The 14,944-nt window shown below is 35.0% G+C and overlaps 1 protein-coding gene across 28 annotated transcripts in view; it reads left to right on the top strand.

Annotated features, from left to right (window-relative positions):
• ODF2L (outer dense fiber of sperm tails 2 like) overlaps positions 1 to 14,944 on the top strand; it is a 62,183-nt gene that overhangs the window by 17,472 nt on the left and 29,767 nt on the right. For 16 of the 28 annotated variants that reach the window (XM_070592549.1, XM_008540805.2, XM_070592540.1 and 13 more), the window contains 7 exons: positions 1,339 to 1,448; positions 2,420 to 2,555; positions 7,286 to 7,396; positions 8,699 to 8,803; positions 10,985 to 11,143; positions 12,492 to 12,577; positions 12,662 to 12,824. In XM_070592549.1, the coding sequence (XP_070448650.1) occupies positions 1,339 to 1,448; positions 2,420 to 2,555; positions 7,286 to 7,396; positions 8,699 to 8,803; positions 10,985 to 11,143; positions 12,492 to 12,577; positions 12,662 to 12,824 (870 nt within the window). The remainder of the gene's footprint in view (positions 1 to 1,338; positions 1,449 to 2,419; positions 2,556 to 7,285; positions 7,397 to 8,698; positions 8,804 to 10,984; positions 11,144 to 12,491; positions 12,578 to 12,661; positions 12,825 to 14,944) is intronic. The other 12 variants (XM_070592559.1, XM_070592552.1, XM_070592557.1 and 9 more) reach the window with 1 other exon arrangement.

Below are 14,944 nucleotides of genomic sequence, written 5' to 3' on the forward strand. Positions count from 1 at the left end.
TATATTGGCCTCCTTTCTATTCCTCTAATCCATGGAGTTTGTTTTCATTGTTTTATTTGCTCTTCCCTCTGACTGTGATGTTCTTCTCAGCTCACAATAGCTGGTTCTTTTTTAAATCATTCAGTTGTCTTTTTAATTGATACCTCTTCCTAGTGGCCTTCCTTGACCAGTCCTTTTGAAGTAGTCCCACAACAATTAATTATATCAGTGTATCAAGTTTTCTTCATAGCATCCACTTTATAGGTAAAATTTATTTTCTTCCACTTTTTCTCTAATTTTATTGAGATATTCATAAAATTTCTAAATATCTTAATTTATATTAGAATTGCACAACTTACACTTCATAGTGTATATTAGAATTCATGTACATAAAATATGAAAACAGAATACTAGTCTTCGATATATCAAAAATGTTACTGTGGAAAAAATGTAAACAGAAGATGTCTTGCACATAGTAATACTCAATAAATACTTGATCAGTGAGTGTCTGAATGATGAAGGAAAGAAGGAGGCACCCAATGAGTGTTAAGTGTTGTCATTACTACTTCTGGGTCTTCTGGTTAGTGATTATGGGCACTGTTGCCATTCCAGTGAGTCTAATTTTTGGTAGAATGTAGATAGGGGACATAATGGCCACAGCTCACCAGGTGGATTTGCAAAGAGTAGATTCATTTCACAATTAGTTATTTATTGAGTGTCTGCTTTATGCCAGGCATTATTCAAGGCCCTAGTAATGAACAAACCAGATAAAAATCTCTGCCTCTTGGAGCTCACATTCAAAGTGGATAAGCAACCACTACCACTTTCATCTCTTTGCTGACAGAAACAGTGTTTGAAGGCCGACAGGGTGACCTCTACAAAACAGGTTGACATCATTAAAACAAAGATAAATAAGGCTGTATTATTAAATGCTGTGGAATTGTGGAATTGCAGGTGGCTTCTATGTATGCCATAGAGGGCTTCTTTCTCCTCTGATGCTTATGTCGTTGCTAGCATCTTCTATATAGAGAATGCAAAATGAAAAGTTCAGTAAATAGAAAGGGAATTATCTTCATTAATTATGAAACATTGTTTGAAAATAGTTACTTCAACATCCTTAACATGTTAAGTTGGAACTGCCACTATGTGCCTATAAAATGAGTAATATAAATATGTTGTTATTAAAGTTTGCTTTAAAACTTCCATATATTCAGAACTGTACACTGAAGTTTTCTTTAACAAAAGTTCCATACTTTGTAGGATGAGTGTTTCCTTGTTTATATTGTATTTGTGTTTAGGGCCGTGAACAAAGCCGAAGTGTTACTCAATTATAAGATGAGTACTTGATGTATTTTTTAGGAAGCCAAGTTGTCTGAAACAATCTCAGCTTCCAATGCCTGGAAAAGTCATTATGAGAAAATTGTAGTAGAAAAAACTGAATTGGAAGTTCAGATCGAAACAGTGAAAAAGTAAGAAAAAAATTTAAAGTCCTTTTACTGTTTACTAAGAAGTGTTTTCAGTTCTTTCCTCTTCGAGTGGTTTGTATTTTGGTTCTTCCGATTACATGTGGTAAAGGTATTGTCTATATGATTTGACATTTTTAATTCTATAAACTTTTCTTACTCTAAAAATACAATAAAAATGATTACCAGTTGAAAGTACTCACATTCTGAAATTTTGGACTTTTAGGTTAGTATTTGGTATGAGTATGTGTCATCTATTTACAGTAAATGTTAATAACAACTTTGTCTTAAAATGGAAGTGATATTTCTCTACTGAACAAGAATGTCTAAGTAAGAATATATAACATAGTTTAGAATAAAAGCGTAAATGTTTTCAAAATCCTTAAAGTTATTGTTCCTTAAAGTGCCTTAAATACATAACAAAGAAAATCAATGAGTAAAAATACATATACTTTACACTTTGAAATTTATTAATAATAAGCTAATAATAATGAAACCTGAATATTTGCTTTTAAATGTTTTATCTTCTGTATATTCTCTTCAGTTTTATTATTGAAAACTAGCATATACAATTTGCTTCTAAGATTAGTTATTGTCTCACTTGATCCTTTTATTTAACCTTGTTCCTGAAATTGTGCATATGTTTGTGCACATGTGTGAATGAGAGACAGACAGACATCCCTGTGGATGAGAGACAGACAGACAGACATACCTGTGGATGAGTTTAGATGTTTTATTGAATAGCAAAGAGAATGCTGTGTAAATTTTCATTGGCATCATCAATGAGTAATTATTTCTAATCAAAGTTACTCAAGTAACCGTATAGATTACTGCTTCCTATTTCACTTGTTCTATGAGTTCTATTAACTTTTGAAACAGTGCACCCTAACAAAATAATTTCAGAAACACACTTAAAATGTGTAAGTTGAATGAAAACTTCTATGACTTTTATAAAATATATCGTTTCTTTTATAAAGGCAAATCAGTACTCTTTTGGAAGACCTGAAGAAAATGGAAGACGATGGAAAAAATTCATGTGAAGAAATTCTTAGAAAACTTCAATCAATTGAAGATGAAAATGAAACTCTGAATCTTGAGAATACAAAATTAAAGGTACTTTGTGTCTGCATGTGTGTGCATGATTGTGTAATGACAACCTAGTCTACTTAGTAAAAGTAGCTTCAAATAACAGCATGTTTAGAAAAGTGCTCTTATATCATTTTGTCTTTTATGTTTCTCAGAGTATTAGAGTATCATTATAACAGGTAACTTCTAAAACTTTATATGTACATGCCTGTGTATGCACATGAATACACACATTTGTAACTAGATTTTTAAATGTTTATAGTTGTATACACAGATACATTTTCAAATTACTTTCAGCAGCATTAACTAAGATTTATGAAGTTGAACAACTGTACCTCAATGCAAAAAAAATTATTGACTCCAATTTTAGCAGTTAAGTGAATCATCCACAGTTACATTAACTTTAATGCATGAGATTATTTCTAGGTGTCATCGTTACGATAGAATATAACCTCAGGCCTGATCTGTTTGAAACCAGAAAGTATGTTCTTGGCTGCTTCATAACCAGAAAGAATTTTCCAATTTAACCAAATCCAAGGGGTGATTGGTTTGTATGTGTACCAGAGAAAAGATGGGGGAGAAACTTTCATACTTTCTGAGAAAAAAGATAAATTTGAGTTTTCAAGCAGAGATACAAGTAACCAGGTGAGACTTTACTAAAGTCTCATGGCATCATTTTCAGTTCCATAATACTCTTTTTGGCAGATAGTAAATAGAAGGCGGAAAAGAATCTGTTTATGTAAAAGATGGCCAGAGTTGACAGTTCAAAGCCGATAGGGCATCACAGAACCTAGCCTCTTTTTACCTCTCTACTCTGCCGTTCCTAGGTTGTGACCCCCATCCTCATGATCCAAAATGGCTGCTGGAGCTCTCGCCAATAATAGTCAAGTTTCAAGCAACAAGATGGAGGGGAAAAAAGATGGATTATCTCCCTCTTTTTTTCCATCTCCTCTCTTATAGGGAAACTTCTGAAAATTCCATACCACTCGATTCTTCTACTTGTTAGGCATGTGGCCCCACCTTGCTGCAAGGGAGACTAGGGAATATAGTCTTCTAGTTATCCTGAGCTCTAGCCAAATATGAGTGTTCATTATTTCCTGCATTTTGTTCATGTTTTCCTCTATCTATTCCTATAATTTTACTATTCTTACGGTGTAGAATGCTATTTTTCTCAGTATCTAAATCCTTTTTCTTTAAAGTTCAGCTCAAATCCTGCTTCCCCACAAAGTCTTCTCAAATAGGGTGAGTCTCTCCTTATAAACTCCCATCTTTGTAGGCACAGGATGCCAGGGAAGGTGTGACATACATTTAGCTCTCAATGAATATTTATTGACTGAATCCTTAAAATGTTTTATCCAGGAAGAGGAAGCAATTTTATTTATTATGTTTATTTTCTTAATTTCCTTGATATCCTTCAAAGAGAAAAGATTAGAAGGATATCTTATTAATTATAAGTCTAGTTTTTAATCACATGATAATGGAATTATTTTAAATCACATAGATATAAAAATCATTGAGTTAAAGTTTACATCTTATCATGTTGTATTAATTCAGAAACATGTATTTTTACTGCATTATTCTATGGATTTTGTTTAAGGAAAAAATCCAGATATGTTTGGCATATGTTATTTACAATGTAAAATTGCCTAGATGGTCTAATTTGTTACTTTTAATTACTTTAGATTAATTTTAGATTTTAAAGTTACAGATGAAAAACTAGCTGATATTGCTTCCAAGGCCCAGTGACCTCCTTTATTAAAACAAAAAAAGTTTATTTGGAGGGTTATAAGGTTCTATTTGTTGATTATAGAAAGTTGGAGAAACAGAAAATCACAAAGGAAAAGTAAAAAATCACCTGTAACTTCACAACTGAAAGATAACTAAAGTGACTATTTTAGCATATATATAACTTTTGGGATTTTGGACTACTTCCAATTTTTGCTAATAAAGAAAAATGTGGATAGTTTCTTTGAGTCTTCTTGCATATCTGAGGATAAACTTCTAGAAGTAGAATTATATGGTCAAAAAGGAGACCCATTCTTAATGTTGCTGGTATATATTTCCAAATTACCTATCATAAATGGGTCCCTATACTTTTTCCCATACTAGGCAATTTTGAAACAAATCTCTCCACATTTGATAGTTGACCTCATCTAATGTTGGGCTTTAAATACCATCTGTACCCTGTGGGCTCTCAAATTTCTGTCTCTTAGCCTAGACGTTGCCCCTGAATTCCAGACATATATTTTACTGCCTACTTGGATATTTAATAGGTGTCTCAAAGTTACCATGTCCAAAATAGAGCTCCTGTATGCCCCCAAATGGTTCATCCTACAGTTTCCTCATCTCAGTTAATGGCAGTCATCCTTTCTATTACTTGATGTCATCTTTCACTCCTTTCTCTTACACCCTCTTCCAGTCTGTCAGCAAATCGCCTTCAAATATATCCAGAAGTTGACCACCTCTCTCCAGGACCACTGCCATTACGTTACCCTGGTTCAAGCCACCATCTCTCGTCGTCACAGTGACCTTTTAACTCTTCCCTTTGCTTCTGCCCTTGCCCCTGCAGTTAGCGTTCAGTGTAGCACCAGAGTAGTTCCTATAAAAATGTAAGTCAGACGTGTCACTGCTCTGCTCAACCCCCCAGTGATATCTTGGTTAATAGAGTAAACATCTCCAAGGCATTGCACCATCTGGCTTTCCTTTTCCTCTCTGACCTCACCTTGCGCTCTCCCCTTTCTTTTCTCCCTTCTGCCACACAGGCCTTCTTGCTGTTTTCTCCTAATGGCTGGGCCTTCCCCACCATTGCCTTTGTCTACAGGAATTCTCTCCTCTCAAAGAGCCATGCTTCCTTTCGCTGTTTGCTCCAAAGTCTCTTTCTCAGGAGGCCTCCCTGGCCCAGCCCCAGCTTGTCATTCCTAGCCTGCTTTCATGTATGATATATTTTATTTCTTATTCTTGTTTTTTGTCCATCTATCCCTTGTTTTTTCTGTTTATGCATGAAGTATGTAAGCTCCATGAAGGAAGGAATTTTTGCTCTTTTCTCACTACTAGAAAATATCCAGTGCCTAGAGCATTTTTTAATAACTAGTAAACATATTTCTTTATGTATTCATTGATCCTTTACATTTCTGCCTTTTTTAATTACTTACTAATTATCTTTTGTATGTCTTTTTTCTTAATATATAAGAACTTGCTGTATATTATATTTTGTCATAATTTGTTACTTTTTTCACATTTTGATTGCTTCAGACTTTCTGAGGGGGCTATGAAATTTTGGACATATTTTTTTTCTTTTATGGCATCTGTTGGGAGTCTCTCACATTTTTGCACATCTTGCAAGCAGAGGCACTGACTGCCTATAAGCCAGACTGTCTTTTCAAGGGTGTTTCTATAATGAACATCCTTGGAAGGTAGCAATGCTTCATTCTATTGCAGGATAGGTGTGCTTTACTGGCTGTTTTAAGAGATCTGGGTTCCCTAAACTCAGGGTTGCTCCTCTGTAATCTATCTGACTGCATGTACAGGTATCATCTGGCCCTCTTTGTGTTGCCCTGTGGGAACTGGGGCTTAGGAGACTAACACACATTCTGACATCTGGCTACTGCTATTGCAGTGAGTAATAAAGTCCTGTGTCTCTGACCCAGAAGTCTCATATCTTCTGCTAGCATCCAAGAAACTGTGCTAGGCTAACTTATAAACTTGGAGGGTAAAATCTCAGACACGTACAGTTCTTGGTATCTTCTTTTGGCTTTATGCCTAATAGGGTTTTTGCTATCCTAAACTCAAATAAAATTTTACCTGGATCTTCTGTGAAAATTTTTAAAGCTTTATTTTTTATATTTAACAAATATAAAAAACTAATGTTGGGTAGAGGCAAATCTATTTTTTGCCTAGTAAACAGTTATCTTATTACCATTATTTACTGATCCATATTCTCCCCATTGATTTAAAAATCCAACCCTTGTCATATACTAAATATAATTTTAGTGTGTGTATTTTTCTTTTTCTGTTCCATCGATCTCTGTATTCTTATTTAGTATTTTAATAATTTTAGTTCTTTATACATTTTAATATATAATACATACTGAGATTCTCCATTTAGTATTCTTTTCAAATTTTTATTAATCTTTTCTATTTATTTTTCCATATGAATTTTAAATTAATTTTGTCATATTCCCTCTTCCTCCAACTGTTATCTTTTGGTTGAAATTGCATTAAAGTTTTATTGATTTGGAAAAAAATCTTATCTGTCAATAGTATTGAGTCTTCCCATCCAGAAACATGGTCTTCCTATTTTCCAAGTCTTTTTTCTTTTCTTTTTTTTTTTTTGGTGAGGAAGATCATCCCTGAGCTAACATCCATGCCAGTCTTCCTCTGTTTTGTGTGGGGGATGCCACCACAGCATGGCTTGATAAGCAGTGTGTAGGTCCATGCCTGGGATCAGAACCCACAGACCCTGGGCCGCTGGAGCAGAGTGCACAAACTTAACCACTACACCACCGGGCCAGCCCCCCAACTCTTTTTTTGTCAGTAAATTTTAAAAGTTTCAAAAACACATTTCTTGAATAATTCTTATTAACGTTGTTCATAGGTATTACTTTTTGAAATTCTTTTTTTAGATTAGTAATTGTATACAGTCAAAAAAAGTATTTTATGATTTTGTTGATAAATGAGTTATGTTTTCATAATCCTATAGCATGAAGTACAAATGAGTTCTAATGATTTATAAAATCTATTTATATATTCTTTGCTAGACTACACTTGCTGCTTTGAAGGACGAGATCGTTTCTGTTGAAAATGAACTCGTAGAATTGCAAGAAGTAGAAAAACAACAGAAAACTCTTATTGAAGTGTATAAAACTCAGGTGACCATTGCATTTATTTTAACGTTTGTTAAATTTGGTAGACAATTTAAAATACCACATTTGTTTATGATCTAAATAAACAGAAATAAAGAAAAGTACAGCTATTATTTTGTGATAGACTATGATATGTCCCAAATATTTCTTAATGTTCCAAATACTTTTATAAATAGATGATTCTGCTGATCCTTGATTCAAACATTGTCTGTGTATGTATTGGATATTCCTAAAAGTAGATCTAAAATTAATTATATAGGTGAAATGTAAACCTTATGCATAATCTCATTAATCTTGGTTAAAGTTGTTATCTTCTATATTTCATGGTATTGTTTTGGAACAGTGACTCCCTTCTAGGGTCATTAAAGCCCCATATGCCCTATTTCCCAATAAATAAGGAAAGTATAATTCAGATTTACTCACATGAAAGACCTGAAAAAGAACATATGACAATACAGATGGAATAGAACATGTGTTCAATGTTAATTTATAGAAAAGCTTATATTTTGGAAATATAGTGTTCAAGAAAAACTTCATGAAAGATGAGACTCTTGCAGGTCCTTGAATGATGGGTAACAAACTAGTCAATAAAGAGCTAGTCAATAAACTAGTCAATAAATAAAACTTTATTGGGAGAGAGTGTTTGAATTACAGAATAATGAACTAAAGGTAAAAACATAAGGTGGGCATAGTGTAGATAAATAGGAAGGGGCTGCATCTGGATGGTTTAGATGGGAAAATGGAGTTGAGACCTCCAGTTGGAATATTGCAGTCATCGGGAGGTAAGAATGGAGACTGCGGTGGACTGTGGGACGTGTTAACAAGAACGTTATCTGGGTGTTCCAGCTGGTCGTTTGGGTTTAATCCTTTGGCAAGAATTCTGTGGATGAGTTACCATATTATAGGCTCTGGGCCTTGTATAAAGTGCTCTGTCAGATATTTTTTGAGCAGATTTTGATATGGAAGATAAAATAATTGCTATAGGAGCTAGTTTGGTATGGGAGTCTGGTTCTTTAAAGTGACATTGACCTGCAAATGAAGATCTCTAATATTCAGAGTTCCAGTGAAGAGTCTAGAAGTATTGATGGGAAAAGACAGGTTAATCATAAAAGGATTGTGGATTAGCATAGAGCATTGAGTGATTCCCATATTTAAAGAAGGGATAACGTTAGATAAACATAAGGAAGGTATTGATAGAGAACTAATTATTTGTTTAAAATTGAAAATTCAAATTTTTGGCTTTTTATTTCGTTATGGTCCTAATAATGAAATAATACATCTTACTCTAATAATATATTTTATTTTCAGATACAAAAGTTGCAAGAAGCAGCTGAAATGGTGAAAAGCAGATGTGAAAATTTACTACATGAAAATAAGCTAATAACAAAAAACAAAAGTAAAAAATTAGAGAAGGTGAGTTTGACGTTTAAATAATAGTATTTTGTTTGAGTTTGACGTTTAAATAATAGTATTTTGTTTATATGTTTTGTATTTTATGCATATTACACAAATTCTTTCATTTTTGTCAGTTTATCTCATTTAGAACTAGGAATTATCTGTTGTCAATCTCTGTAGGAGTTTGTTTTCTGAGGAAATAATGTTTCTTCCAGGCTTGAAATGTTGTTTGTTTGTGTGAATGTTTTTTACTTTTTTTCTTAATATTTGGAAAATAGCATAAATGTTTAATTTTTCTGATACAAGAGCAGACTTAAATAACCATAAGTATGCAAACTTGAGTACCTGTCATTTTTAATCTCACCTTTTTTCCTAGTAGTAAATCTTTTGTGTCTAATAAACCAAGTATTCTCTGCTAAATGTTTTTGTGGAAGAAAAATAGCATCATTTAAAAAAACCCAGTATCGTTTCCTTTTTTCACCCTATTGCAACAGAATGAGGGGAAGGCCAGTATTGGCAGGTTATGATGTTTTTGTGAATATTTTTAAGTTTTTAAATGAAACCGTATCCTTTTTTGGGTCTTTTCATGTTTTGGTAAGGAAGCAGTGAAAGTCGTCGGATGCTAACTCCCGGCCGGAGAGGTCATGGGATGTCACTGGACAGTTCTGACTGAGTGTAATGAGGTGGCTGTCTCTGGGTTGTCCTCGTGTCTTGGGGTTAAGAAGTCAAAGTGAGGCACCAGCGAAGAAGAGATCGGCGGGAGCAGGCGTTCTGCTGGTTAAACAAAGCTAAAGAGCCCATCAAACATGCAACTTACTGCTTTCTGAGAATTTCTCTTCACCTCTTCTTAGCAGACCAGAGGAGACATCATTTCATGCCTCTTGATCCCTTTTTCTCAGAAGACATACCAGTGCAAATGTCCCTTTTCTGCTAGGCAGCACTGTAAATAAAAGCCTATTAAGAGACCTGTTGAAAGCAGATGGGGCAGGAGCCTGTGTTTTTTAAATACTTTGAGGTCACAATATTTTCTTACTGATTTTAAACCAGAAAGGTCATTTTTTAAAATGAAGCCTTCCTCTCCTTTTTCTGCTCCTTTAAGTCCTGGTTTTCTCGCAGGTTCTTAGGTGCTGGGAGACTCAGAGGGATGCTTTGTCCTAGTTGTGTCTTTGGGATCAAGAATGCCAGATGTTGCACAGTAGCTCTAGGTGTTAGAGTCTAGCTCTCGTTTTTCCTCTCCATGAGCATCCTGAATGCCATATGTCTGGTAATTTTTTAATTAACAGCACAAGCATTTCTTAGTGTTGTTTCTTGTCACATCTCCACAAAAGTGCCACGTTGAGAAACTGCAGCAACCAAAGAGATTAATATAGATAAAATTGAGAGATTTGTTCATAGTAACATTAATGATCAAATTACATCTATTGATGCCTGATGATATTAGCCGTCTTGAAATAATATACAGTAAACCCCACTGATTTGGTCTAAGATGAGTGTAGCAAGGCTACTGTAATTGAAATACCTGAGTTACAAGGTTGAATGATAAAAAGGGACAATTACTTTAGAATGATGGCTGGACAGTAGAAAACTGCCATACCGGCTTTATTAGTAACATCTATGCTTGAATATAAAAGACAGGATTCAAAAAGTTTGCTTTCCTGGGGCCGGCCCAGTGGCATAATGATTAAGTTCGTGCTCTCTGCTCCAGTGACCTAGCGTTCACTGGTTCGGATCCTGGGCGTTGACCTGTGCACAGCTCATTGAGCCAGGCTTTGACAGGTGTCGCACATATAAAATAGAGGAAGATGGGCACAGATGTTAGTTCAGGGCCACTCTTCCTCAGCAAAAAAAGGAGGATTGGCAGCGGATGTTAGCTCAGGGCTAATCTTCCTCAAAAAAAGAAGAAAAAAAGTTTGCTTTCCTCAGTAGGTTAAACATTCTCCCTGCAAGCTAATATTACTATATTCATTTGCTTAACACACTTTTTGAAAACTGAAGTTCACCCCACTTTTGAGTTATATGTTCTTATTTAGCAGAGTCTAATTTAATGTTTATTCATATTTATTTAGTTGAATCTTTTTGTTTAAAAACATTATACCTAAAATACTTATTATATTACAGTCATATCTAGTGTTTAAGATAGTAGAAATGTTAATGCTGACTGTGTGATCTTGCACTTGTTTCCTTAATGCCACAACTCAGATGAGAGGCCAGATGGAGTCTCATCTGAAGGAGTTAGAGTGCATCCGCGATTCCTTGACGACGGCGGAGCAGAGGCTTCGGGAGTGTCAGGAGAGTCTGCAGCACTACCAGGGGAGATGTGCAGACCAGGCCCACACCGTTAGGGAGCTGCAGGGCCAGGTGTCCAGCTGTCGTTCTGATTTTTGCTAGAGGTGGTAAAGAAATGTTTAGGAATGATTTCACCAGTTGAGGGCACTCATGTCAGGGGTTGATTTTTTTACTCTCATCTAAATCAGTTGATAAAATAGCAGTTTCATGCAGATACTATAATAATATTTTGCAATCTAGTATTTTATGGTGAAAAACTGGTAAATAAAATCGCTGGTTTAGTTTCTCCATACAAATCTATATTTAGAGACTTGAGGACAGGGCAATAGCATGAAAGAAGTGATACTGTGTTTACATATGTATTTTTTTATGTCAAGATAAGGTAAATTAATATAATTTACCTTACAAAAATTAGAATTTATTTTGATTAGAATTGTGCCATCAAGTTTATTTGGATTATTATTTGAACAAAAATTACGTTTTTCAACATAACACTTTTTTACTTCATCAAAATAGGGATCCTGGGTGCCCTGTTAGTCACCACATAGCCATCTCCTAATTCAATGCCTAGCACATAGTAAGCACTGAATAAGTACTTTTTTAGTTAATTACTTTTTCCCAAAGAAGCGCGCCCAAGGATGGTAGTCAGTCTTTTTGTTCATTTACAAAACAATTTAAGGACTGATTCCGTGTCGCTTACAAAACATACTCTGGATTTTAATTTGGAATTATATCCTGTTTTTAAAAACATGGAAATAAAATTTTACTGAATTTAAATTCCTGAGAAGAGATTTTTCTAGGAAAATGTCAAATTACATAGATAACCTAAATTACTAATTGAAATTATGAGAAAAAATTTTTTTATTTTCAAAGATGTTTAAAAACTATTTATGTATAGCTTTTGAAGCAATGGGAAGAATATTGTCTCAGTATGGACAAGTGTGTCTTTGGTTGATTTACTTGTTTATTTTATTTTGCTTCTCACAAATATGGTTTTTACTCATAGTTACAACTTCACCGATATTCAATTATCAATCCCTATCTTTAGGTGAAACGGAAAACTATAAGAGAAACCCTAATAAGTATCTAACAATAGGAGATTAATATTGTTTAAAACCTTCACATTGACTTACTAAATCCCCTTTTTCAATAAAACATTGTTCAGAATGTTTTAATTGCCATCTTTCGTCTTTCAAAAAAAATTTTAGTAGATGATTTTCCATGAGGCAACATAGTTTTTTCAACTTAACCAAGAATTTAAGAACTTATGCCTTAACAATGTAATATTTCTTGGTGTCTCTCTGTGTAGGAGTAATAATAATAATATTTATATTCTCTTGTTTTTTAACAACATATATAGATTTCTTTGAAAGTTGATTATAAAGAAAACAACCAAGGAAACTTTTTTTTTCTCTTTTAGGTTGATGGAAATCACAATCTTCTGACAAAGCTTTCTCTGGAAGAGGAAAATTATCTTATTCAGTTGAAGTGTGAAAATCTTAAACAGTAAGTATTAAAGTGACTTAAAATTGGTGTTACACTTTTCTCTATATGCACAATAATTTTAAAATATATGTTTTTTGTGAAAAGAAAATTAGAACAGATGGATGCGGAAAATAAAGAGCTTGAAAAGAAGCTGGCAAACCAAGAAGAATGTCTAAAGCAAAGCAATCTTAAGTTTAAAGAGAAATCTGCAGAATATACAGCATTGGCCAGACAGCTGGAAGCTGCTTTAGAAGAAGGAAGACAAAAGGTACAGATGGCCTTTATTTAGAAACTTTTTAATTAGTTTACCAAAGAGTCATCTTTTTAAACAGACAGTATCTCATCTTGCGAAACCTATAGTTATTGTTTTTATCCTGATGACGGGGTGAAGGGAGCAATTACATTTTTGTTTTTTTACCTACTTTTCCCTTTTGGAGCTAAATAGATATATTACTGGTCCAGAGTTACTTCACCAGATAAATGATGATGTGTCAGGGTAAAGGGCAGAGATGGAAAACACTTTAAAGGAGTTCCCCCCTCTTTTATAAAAACAAAGTGAATGTGCAAGTTATTGAACCTTTTGGCTTTGATCAGGATCTGGTGAGCTGTAAAGCTCAGCTCCCTTTTCTTTTGGCAAATACTATTGCTTGAATAAATATTTGTAAGAATTAAATTCCAGTTAAATCCATTTGGTTAGCATTTAATAAATATCTCACTGTGTGTCAGGCACTCTGCTAGTGCTTGAGACGCAAAGACGAGTAAGCCCTGGCCTCAGTTCTCAGGACACTCACAGTTCAGTAGGGAGATAACATGCGGACAGACGTCATCCAGCACGTCGGTGCTACAGTAGAGGGAGGGTACAGGGTACACCAGAGGGCATGGTTAGTTCAACCTGGGGGTGAGGGGAAATGATTCAGGAAGATCTCAAAGAAGAGGTAAATTTGTCAAATGATTTGAAAATGTAATCTTGACGTGAGTTGGGCTTTGGAGTCCAACAGGAACTGGATTTGAATTACGGCTCTGACACATTATACCCTGACCCAGGACAAATTACTTCTCTAAACTTTAGTTTCTTAATTGGAAAATGGGGATGATGAGTCTTCTCATAGGATTGATGATGCTAAAAAGAGATCATCTATCCCCTGATGACTGTTAGGTGTGTGTCTCCACCCCAGACTTTTCTCTCCCCTGAAATCTAGACTCATATATTCTGCTGCTTACTTGACATCTCCACTTAACATAGGCATCTCAAACTTAACATGTCCGACACCCAACTCTGAATCTTTTCCTCTAAACTCTCTTTCACCTATGGTCTTTCCCATGCCTGTTAATGGCAATTTCACAAGAGTCAGATAAAATCTGATACCTTGAAATGTGCCTCCTTACATCACAAGTGTCACATGTGTATATTTTGATTTTTTTAACTCTGGGAAACCAATTTAAATAGACTTTCAAAGACACATCATTGAATAAAAGCTAAGTAGTAAAATACACTGCCAGTGGTAGAAATGTAATCCAGATTTCTCAGCTCCACAAACCTTTGGGAGGAAAATAAGAGTGACTTTACCCCGACTTCAGCCTAAGTGGACTTTGGAAATGCTAAGTGCTCTCAGATTTCCTCTTGAAAGTGTTTGGAGTCTCCAGAGATGTGTCTGCCCTCTCCTTTCTCTCCTGCTACAATGGAATTTTAGTTCCCACCACATGAGGAGTGCCGTCACTACACTGTCACCACTGTCCGCACTGAGGGACATTGACATGGGCACGGGTATTTGTCCTGAGGGCTCTTTCTCCCACAGTTTCAGATCCTGCTAACATCTCTCACTCACAATCGCCCTTGGAATTTGTGCACAAGAAATCTCTGTAAATCACTTTAGGATAACTTAGAACTGAGTCCAAAGAAGTTAGAAGACAATCCTTCCCACTAGCTCCTTGCTGCCTCCACTCTTGTTCTTGTGGCCCCAACCCAGCATTCCTACAGATAGGCTCACACACATCTGAATCTTTGGAGGAGCATGGCTGAGCCAGACTTTCTGCTAAACAAAGCAGTCAGAAAAATATGAAAACTCGAATTCAGTCCACTTTGGAGGTGAATGAATGAAAAACCAATCTCTTTTGTGTGTGTGTATATCACCTGCCCTGCCCCCAAGTCTTTCCATCCAAGTCTATAATCAGCATTGAATGAGAACTTTGTATTTTCTGCCACTGCTTTAGACACCATGGTGAATATAAATACTGTAAAACATGGCAATTGGTCTCAGTGGGATATAAAAATATAGTATTGGAGAAGACACCTACCTGGCACAGAGCAGTGCAAATGCGTACATCTCTTCCATCTCAAGCTAGTTTTGCAGCTACTTATACTCCAAAGAGAAGTATCCATACTTCTAT

This window comes from Equus przewalskii, chromosome 24, assembly GCF_037783145.1.
Source record: "Equus przewalskii isolate Varuska chromosome 24, EquPr2, whole genome shotgun sequence".
NCBI lineage: Eukaryota > Metazoa > Chordata > Mammalia > Perissodactyla > Equidae > Equus > Equus przewalskii.